This window comes from Callorhinus ursinus, unplaced genomic scaffold, assembly GCF_003265705.2.
Source record: "Callorhinus ursinus isolate GAN/ISIS: 27379988/994484 unplaced genomic scaffold, GSC_fseal_2.0 scaffold32, whole genome shotgun sequence".
In the NCBI taxonomy this organism is placed as follows: Eukaryota; Metazoa; Chordata; class Mammalia; order Carnivora; family Otariidae; genus Callorhinus; species Callorhinus ursinus.
This window is the reverse complement of record NW_027397094.1, coordinates 16,328,436-16,338,302: the sequence shown is the minus strand read 5'-3', so window position 1 is coordinate 16,338,302 and position 9,867 is coordinate 16,328,436. Positions and strand designations below refer to the sequence as shown.

General features: G+C 48.2%; 1 protein-coding gene across 4 annotated transcripts in view; it reads right to left on the bottom strand.

Annotated features, from left to right (window-relative positions):
- EGLN1 (egl-9 family hypoxia inducible factor 1) overlaps window positions 1-9,364 on the bottom strand; it is a 59,198-nt gene extending 49,834 nt beyond the window's left edge. For all 4 annotated transcript variants that reach the window (XM_025850704.2, XM_073879057.1, XM_073879058.1 and 1 more), the window contains exon 1: window positions 8,144-9,364. In XM_025850704.2, the coding sequence (XP_025706489.1) occupies window positions 8,144-9,052 (909 nt within the window). In that variant the 5' untranslated portion in view covers window positions 9,053-9,364. The remainder of the gene's footprint in view (window positions 1-8,143) is intronic.
- Between the last annotated feature and the right edge of the window lie 503 nt (window positions 9,365-9,867).

The window sequence follows — 9,867 nt, the reverse complement described above, 5'->3', positions numbered from 1 at the left end:
ATGAGAGGGGGGAGGGTCAGAGGGAGAAGCAGACTCCCTGCAGAGCAGGGAGCCCGATGCGGGATTCGATCCAGGGACTCCAGGATTGTGACCTGAGCTGAAGGCAGTTGCTTAACCAACTGAGCCACCCAGTTGCCATTTGACAGCACTTTTATTTCTATTCCAGGATCAGGCTCCAAAGCAAGGGGATGAGAACTCCTATTTCTCTGGGATTTTTTCAGACCATTGAATATGGGGCCTAAGCTATTCTAAATTTACCCCCGCTTTTCTTACTACTATAGGAAGCTATCACATCGTCCTATGTACATGTCAATGACATTATTTTTTTAATTTTTAAATTTTATTTATTTTTATTATTTTTACTATTATTTTTATTTTTTTTAAGATTTTTTTATTTGAGAGAGAGAGAATGAGAGATAGAGAGCACGAGAGGGAAGAGGTTCAGAGGCAGAAGCAGACTCCCTGCTGAGCAGGGAGCCTTATGTGGGACTCAATCCTGGGACTCCAGGATCATGACCTGAGCCGGAGGCAGTCGCTTAACCAACTGAGCCACCCAGGCGCCCTATTACTATTATTTTTAAAGTAGCTCCAGGCTCAACATGAAGGCCAGTGCTGGACTTGAACTCACAATCCTGAGATCAAAATCTGAGCTGAGATCAAACGTCAGAGGCTTAACTGACTGAACCACCCAGGTGCCCCTCAATGGGATTATTTTTGGTATTTTATAATCCTTCTACTTCTCAATTTTCTACAGTAGTTTTATTTTCAACAGCATATTTAAATGAAGGTGTCTTATTTCTGACTTTATCTCGACATCTAAGTCTGTTTGTCTCTCACATGGAACCATTCAATTTTCTCCAATGTTTCCCTCAAATTTCAGAATCTGTGTAATTCTTTTTACATGATTTGTATCTATAAGCCATCTTAAGTGAGCAATTCATGCAAGACAGCACAGCCACACTTGCTGGCAGCACCAGAAATGCTACAGTAACTCTGCAGGCAGCCCCTGCGGCAAAGCCCCAAAGCCTCCGGAGAAGAAAGGATGGGCTGTAAGGCCAACCCAGTAGCAGCAGGCACAGCCAACCAAGGAATGTGCAAAGGAAGAGCAGAGAACCTTTTCCTGTAGCTCTGGCTGCAAAATAAGTGTCAACCACCTGCTATAAATGGCAACTGAAAAAGTGGGACAAGAGAAGAAAGGCAGAAGAGTTAGGGCAAGACAAAATAATCATTATTTCCTTCTGACTGCCCGAGCCAAAAACCTTGGAGTCCTTCTTGACTCTTTCCTGTCTTTCAGACCTCACGTCAAATCCATCAGCAAATCTCACTGACTCTACTTTTAAAATATGCCCAGAATGCAACTCATTTTCACCATGTCTGCAGTTACTCTCCATCGCCTAGGATAAAACCCACAGTTCTTGCCATGGCTTACAAGGCAAAATCCGACCAGATGAGATCTTACTTCCTAACCCACCACTTCATGGGCCGCATCTCTTACCATGCTCCCTTCCTCACTCTCCTGTAACCACCGCCGCCTCCTTCTTGCTGTTTTCCGAACCCATCTAGCACATTCCATGTGAAGGCCACTGTATTTGCTATGTAGTCTCTTCACTTGGGGCGTTCATCTTGCATGTATCCACATAACCCAGGTCCTCACTTCATTCAAGTGTCTACTTAAATATCATCTGAGTACTTTATCGATCCTGAGAGTAACCACTGTTCACTGTTTATTTTTTGCCTTAATATTTGCCACCTAACATGTTACATATTTACTTGATACATTTGTTTAGTGACTGTCTCTCCCCACCTCTCGCCTACCTCAAACAGAATTTAAGCCCCATGAGAACAAGGGCTCTTCGGTGTTGTCGTTGTTCAGGCATTTGGTGAATGAACAAATGAAGGAAAAAATTATCAAAACAGGACTCAGAGAATACAACAAGGGGAACCAAGAGGACATACATTTTGCTTTGGCAAAGAAATGGGGTTTGGGACATTGAATAAAGAAAATGAGGATTCCAAACTCATGAAAATTTTATAGTGGCCTCAATGAGCAAATAGAGGCTACAGATACTAGCAGAGCTCTTTGGAAACAGAACTGTGAGTTGATTCTGGGAAAATGTGATAATGAAGTACAAAACATTCCAATAAAGGTGGCAGAACAGTTCAGCATTTGGACTAGGAAATACAAGTGTGAAAACAACCATTTTAAGGGAAGGCTTTGGTTAACCATCTGTCAGTTTTGTTTGTTTGTTGTTTTATTTTTTTTAGAACAGAAAGGTTTTAACTGGAATAATAAAGACAAGCTATGAATATGGTTCATAAATGATATGAATGCCATCCCATAGTTACAGACAGTATTTCAAGTGCAGAAACAAGTGGGAAAGGAGGTAGAATGCAAGCACAATACAAAAAGGCAGGCATGGTAGTAAACTGCATCAGTGAAAACCAGCTAAGCATCTGGTCAAATGAAAGACTGAAACATCTGGTGTCACTTTAAAGGCCTAAAGCAAAAAATTAAATAAAAACGAAGCTGATAACATCTATCCAAAGGCATACCAGAAAGACACAGGCTTCAAGAAACATTGGGGAAGATGAACAAAGATAGATTTGCAGCCTGATAGTGGGGGAAAAAAGGGAAGGGAAAAGAGAGAATGAATGTGTAAATCAGAAATGCAGAAGGCCTGCTTCGGGAAAATGGCTTTAATGTTGGAGGAAAGAAAAGAGGGTGAATAAAGAACATCTAGGGAAATTAGGGAGGAACTAACTAAAGGAGGAAAATTTATTTATTTTTAATAAATAAATCTTTTTTTTTTTTTAAGATTTTTTAAATTTATTTGTCAGAGAGAGAGAGAGAGCACACGCGCACAAGTGGGGGAGCAGCCATGCCCCGCGGAGCAGGGAGCCCCATGTGGGACTCAGTCCCAGGACCCTGGGATCATGACCTGAGCCAAAGGCAGGCACTTAACCCACTGAGCCAGCCAGGTGTCCCTAAAGGAGGAAAATTTAAACTAGAATGTCAGATAAGCCAAAGTGTACAATGACAGGAGTAAAAGGGAGAAGAAAAAGTAAGTTACATATGTTCACGCAATTCTCAAAAATGGCAAAAAAATATACCAAAATAAGTTAAGTAGGAATATGTCATTTTTACACGCGATGCAGCATTAAGTTGCATCAGTTTTGTCAGTAAGGAACTCCAAGACCTTGAACGAGTCATTTAACCTCTCTGGGACTGATTCTCTCTGTTTAAAAAGAAATGTATGTGTTGGGGAGGGGAGTGGTCAGGTCAAAAATGGGTGATCATTCTCAGTCTCTTTTCCCTCTAGCTTATAAGGGGGAAAAGACAGGAAAAGCACTAACTCTTACAGAAGGATTCAGAAAAATAGGAAAATTTTAAGATAAGTAGAGTAATAGTTGGGGCACCTGGGTGGCTCAGTCGTTAAGTGTCTGTCTTCGGCTCAGGTTATGATCTCAGGGTCCTGGAATCGAGCCCCGCATTGGGCTCCCTGCTCAGTAGGGAGTCTGCTTCTCCCTCTCCCGCTCCCCCTGCTTGTGCTCCCTCTCTTGCTGCCTCTCTGTCAAATAAATAAAACCTTAAGAAAAAAAAAAGTAGAGTAATAGTTAACAACAGTTTCACACTGGGCTTTACAATTTAGAAAGTGCTTTTACAGGCATAATTATATGCACTCCTCACAGCAAGCCTACGAGGCAGAAAAGGCGACTATGATTTAAAACTACTGTACAAATGGAGTCACTGAAGCTCAGAAATATTAAGCAATTGGCTCAAGGACACAGCAGCCGTGGCAGATCCAGGATCCCAGCCAGATGTGACAGCAGCAGAGTCCACCATCCTTCTACGTTCAGATGCCGTCCTCCCACGTGAGTGACTAAGGTCTTGCGGGGTATTTTTGCGGCTTACTAGGTAACAGATGGGTGAAGAGTTATAAACATCCAAAACACACAAACCCTTTTAATTTAAAATAAAATTCTTTAATAGTTAAAGGAGTTACCTTGTATGTGAACTACATGTAAACTAATCCACTATACAAAATGTTTTCCTACGAAGTTGAACTTGGTTCAGTCACAACCTACGGGGAAGACTGCTTTTTCAGTCCGCACATATCTCTTTTGAACCGTAAAGCACTATGAGAAACTGTTATTACCGCACTTGCATGTTTTCGACCTTTTCACATACGGAATGACGGACTTTGATCTTTAAGACTGATAGAGCTATTAAAACATTAAACAGGCTGCTCCCCTTTGTACATGGTGGATGCCGAGAGTACAGAGAAAGTGGCAGAAGTGGACTGAGAAGGAAGTTTTGTTTGTAACATCTAAAAGGACTGTCTCCACTTCTCTTCAGTAGTGATAATAAAGCCAACAGGATTTTCCTCATCCTATTCTCTGCTCTGAAAGCCATCATCAGCCAGAGCTGACTAACAGTGACACTAATGAAAAATCTTAGGAATATAATCTGCTTCTTATTAGTCTCAACCCATTTTATCACTCCTTTTCTTTATGTTCATTTTAACTGAATAGAGTTAAATTTTGGATGAATTCCAAAAATATGTATATGGTTCTGGTATTTCTATTCTAACAGGCAAATCGTTTCCTTCAGAGTAGCTGAGAAACTCCAACTGAATAGTTCAGCATTTTCCCATGATCCCCGCTCATCTGCATTCCTTTTCTTCTCTCCCCAAGTAAAGCCACCTATGATCTCTTAGGGCCCACACGACACCACTGTTCACAAATCAGCAGACCATGATTTCTTCCTACTGAACACCAGTGCTGGCTGAAGGAAGGGTGTGAGAAAGGAAAAAGGATCAAAGGTCAGTTTAAGGGCAAAAGAGGGGAAAATCCTGAAAAAGGGACCAGAGAAAGTGGAAACTGAAGCTCAGTTCCATCAGCGTCCGCGTGCATTACTTCATCCTTCCCCTGCAGTTCCTCTTTTAAAGGAGCTGGACAAACAGTGGGCCAGATAAGCATGTCTGAAGTAAAAACTTGGGGGAAATCAAAGCCTAACACTGAATGAGCCACAGCCAATTATACATCATCTGATTATGAGGCCCTCATACGCACAAAGACCATTCAGAATAGATAATATAAATAAAAAAGGACATTTCAATCTTGGTCAGAAAACTTCAATTTAAGTCCTGGAATGCTGCATGATTTCCCACAAGTGCATGATTTCCTGAGGCTCACCTTTCTAAACTATGACCAGGAAAAACAGATCAACAATCTACCTATTTTACAGTGTTGCTGTGAAAATCTAAGTGAGAAAAACACTACACATTTGTGGCAAGTAACTTTTTAAATTACTATAGTGTTGTAAACAATAACAAAATTCTTAACTGAAGACCGTCTCTTCAATCCCATATAGTATAGTACCTATATTCTGCCTCTCTTAAAAGTTTTAGAGAAATGAACGTGATTCAAATGGGTAATTATAAAGTGGCTTTTCAGATACTGAAATAAACACTGTGTAGTCATCTACTAAAAAGTTTACAGAGGCCAACCATCAAGTACAGTTATTCACATACAAGCCTAATGCTATAGCTGTATCAAGTTTTAGTCCCAGCAGTATGCTAAGTAATCTACAGCTCATCTAATATCCTACCTATATGCAGTATAGTAGAAAAAGCCTGGGGCTTGATATCTCAATGATCTAAATTTGAATCCCATCAAGGTTGGCATATGCGGTAGTCCTCAGCCAAGTCTGACCTGATATTTCCTTAAATGTAAATTAGGAGTACTACTACCTACACTTCATAGGATTAAGATTATTGTGATCATGTCTGTATTGGGCCTACTCTGGTGCCTACCCCACTGTGCTTGCTCAATATATGGTCGCTAATAATCCGACTGCTTTCCCATTCCCCCAAAGCAAGACCTTTGGTTTTTTAAGGAATACTAAAATTACATGGTTAAACACAATTAACAAAAACTCTCTCAACCAAATACAACGAAAGGGATTCCCTAAAATCATTCACAGATTCTCAAATTGTGCGCTGAAAATGAATGTAAGCATAAGATCAATCTAAAGAATTTAAAATCTGTCCTTTCCGGAGTGCCTGGGTGGCTCAGTCAGTTAAGCATCCGACTCCTGGCTTTGGCTCAGCTCACGATCTCAGGGTCATGGGCTTGAGCCCTTCGTCAGGCTCCGCACTTAGCAGGGAGTCTGCTTCAGATTCTCTCCCCCTCTTTGCCCCTCCCCACCTGGTGCGTGCCAAACTCTCTTTCTCTCTCTCAAATAAATAAATCTCCTAAAAAAAAAAAACAAACCCTAAATAAAATATGTGCGCTAAAGTGATTTACAACCTCAACTACTGTTCCCTTCAGCCACTGGGATGCCTGATGAAGAGGTGGCTATTTTCTAACAACCTCCCCTTGAGAAGCAACTGCTCTAAGAGCTAGGCTGACTACTGTCCCTTCCCTGAGGACAGATGAAAACGGGGGGACAGGAGAGGACTTAACTTGGAAAGCTAAATTAACTAAGGAAAGCATTTCAAGGAAGATTTAGGACATTAACTTCTTCATGACTTCGCCTTTAAGTTTATACCTCAACTAATGACTAACTGGTCAGTCTGCATAGAGCTATGTTGATATTCCCTCAAGCTAGTTCCCTTCCTGCTCTGGAGTTCATAACTACATTAAGATTCGATCCGTGACAAAGTTTTGGTGTTGTTCTTTTTTTATATATAAATGAAATTCTTATTGAAAACTGAGATTGAGGTCTAATCAGGCTCCCTTTTTTTTTCTTCTAGCTTCATGTTAAGCGACTGTTCATTTTTTTGAAACTACATGATATTATGACACGGGCCTTCATCCAGTAATGAGACGGCAATATATAAATTAGACTTCATGTTGTATTTTTCCCCACAAAATTTTCATGCTTAGAACTTTCCTCATTGCCTTATGCTCAGCCTTCAGGCGGCCTGAGAGTCACCCGTGATGATTGCCAAAATAGATGCCCTGACAACACACAAAAGAACTAGTGGGAAGACTCAGTGTGTGTGCACAAACACACACGTGATGATCTCCTAAGACAAGCTCTTAAAACTCAAAGTATCAGACAGAGATTGATGGTGGAGGAGGGTGGAGCAGGGCAGCCTGGGGAGGAGCTGGATACAAAGAAAAGGTTAAGACCGGGGAAGCAAAATGAGAAAGAACTGCGAGAGAGTATTAAGGAGGGAAGAGTCACCGGTTTACCATGCAGAGGAGGGAAGAGGGATTAGACTAGGTACGAGCAGAACAATCTGTGGGGGGAAAACTACAACAGTAAAGAGAAAACAAAGAGATTCCACCAAATTGAGACTTCAGAATGAGCCCTCCTTCCTGCTCCAATTCCGTGGGTTTTTGTTTTTTTTCCCCAGGAAGCTACAACACAGTTCTGTTTCAAGAGAATTATATTAACAAAGCAAATAAAGGAAACCTATGCTAAAAATGTAACCTACCTACACAGCAAGATCTAAAAACGGAAATACTTCTTTCCCCGTTTTGGGCGGGGAGGGGGGTTCAAAACAGTAGGGACAGGGAGGGGGACAGGAGCGACAGCAGAAGGAGGGGAGTGGCCAAGCTCTTCCTGAATGCGAGGAGTCTTCCGACGAGGTACTGATTTTAAAATTACCTTTTGGCGGTCAGGCTGGCAGATTCTTAAACCAAACACAGCACTCCACTCTGTAAACCAGAATCCGATGAGTGGCTCCAACACCACAGAGAGAATTTAGAGGTATATGCAAACACAAGACAGATGCAGAACCAGCACTTGCTTGGGGTACTACTCTAATACGCCCCAATCGGGAGGCTAAAGCTCCAATAAGGTTTGAACTGACAGCGCACTGGAAAAGGAAAAATAGCAAAAAATAGCAAAGTGAAAGGGAGGGCCTAAGTTTAGCCACAAAACCGTGCCATAAGAGACGTTTGTAAACGGGCAGTAGGTGGGAAATGGTGCGCACAGAGAAAGGGGCTACCTAGATAAACACCTATGTACGGATTAGAGCCGTTCTCCTGATGGGGTGCTACACAAGAAGCAAATCACTTGCATACAGAGGAGAAACCATGCTCCTCGCCCTAAGCGGCTCCTGTCGCCGGGCAGGGGGCGGCCCGCCCAGCAAGGGATGTCCAGCGCGACCCCCTAGCACTCACTTACTTTCGTCCGGCCATTGATTTTGTAGTTGCCCAGCTTCCCGTTACAGTGGCGGATCAGGTCGTCCATACTGCTCATGAGCAGCCCGATGGTTTCGCAGCCGGGCTCCTTGCCCTCGATCCAGGTGATCTTATCGCCTCGGATGTCCTTGGACGAGTCGCTCTTCTGGCTGACCAGCTGGCCGTCCGTGAACTTGCCGGTGTCGTGCAGGGCGCGCACCTCGTCGCCGATCTGCTGCCCGGTCTCCTTGCCCAGGAAGTCGTCCACCACACAGATGCCGTGCTTGTTCATGCACGGCACGATGTACTCCAGCGCCAGCTTCAGCGCGGGCAGCGGCTTCGTCTGCCCGTTGGGCCGCAGGCCGCCGCCGTGGCTCAGCCCCTCGCCCGGCGTGTTGCTCGGCGGGTACAGGTTCGTCTTCTCCGGGTCCTCCTCCTTCGCGGGCTCCGCCTCGGCCGCCGCCGCCTGGCCCTGGCCGCCGGCAGCCGCGCGAGGCGGGGAGGCGGCCGCCGCGGGGTCGGCCGCGGGCTTGGCCTTTGCCTTGGCCGCGTCCCCGGCAGCCCGCGGGCCCGCATTCTCGGCGGCGGCGGCGGCGGCGCTGTCCCGGCGCGGCGCTGCCTTCCTGGCCTCCCTGGCCCCGGCCCCGCCGGCCTTGGGCGGCGGCGCGGAGGCGGCCGGCGCGGGGCCGGGGTGCCGGTGCTGGCCCGCTCCGTGGCCGGGGGCGCCCTCGCCGCCCTGGCACACTAGCTTGTGCTTCTTCCAGTCCTGGCGCTGGTGCTCCTTGCTGCAGTAGAAGGAGCTGCGGCAGCGGCTGCAGCGCAGCAGGTTCTCCATCTTCCCGCACAGCTCGCAGTACTGCCGGTCTCGCTCGCTCGGGCTCGGCCCGCCGGGCCCGCCGCTGTCATTAGCCATGGCGGCGGCGGCGGCGGCGCTGGAGGCGGCAGCCGAGCAGGAGGGGTGGCGGCCGGAGGGCCTCGCCCGGGGCCGGGGAGCGGGAGGAGCGACAGAGGCCGTCACTGCGCCATGCACCCGCCACTCCCCGCCTGAGGGAGGCCGGCGCCCGGCGCCCTCGGCCCGGCCGCTTCCTCGTCCTCGGGTCCGGCCGCGCAGCGCCGGCGGCCGCCTCAGCGCCTCATCGCTGCCGCGAGCTGAGGGACCGCGGCCTGCGCGGCGGACGGCGACCTCCGCTCGGGCACGCGGGCCCCGGCGCGCGAGACCCGCCGCCTCGGCCGCCGCCGCCGCCGCCTCTACGTCCGGGGCTGCCCGGCCCGGCCTGTGGAGGAGCGCAGGGCGTGCGGGCGCCACTCGCTCTGCGCGCTCTGCACGTACACCACGGCCCCGCCGCGACCCGGGCGGGCGGCGCGCGAGGGCGGAGGGGGCCGGGGGGAGGGCCGAGGGGAGGGCCGAGGGGGCGGCGGCCGCGCACACGCGCTCGGGCGCGGGCGGTGCCGGAGCCGCCTCCGCTCGCCCGCACTCGGCCGGCCTGGGCCTGGGAGCCCGGTCCCGGCGCCCTGCCCCCCCGCCCCTCTGCGGGCTCCGCCCGGGGCGGTCCCGGGACGCGGAGGCCGGCACGCTGCCACCTCCCGCCGCGGCCCGCGCGGGGACGCCGAGGGGCAGGCCCGCGAGAACGGAAGGGCGGGGCCGCCCGGCCGCAGCCCGGTCCTGCGCGGCGGACGGTGCCTACACCTGCTGGGGAGAGCGCGGCCGCGAGAGCTGCGCGGAGCGGG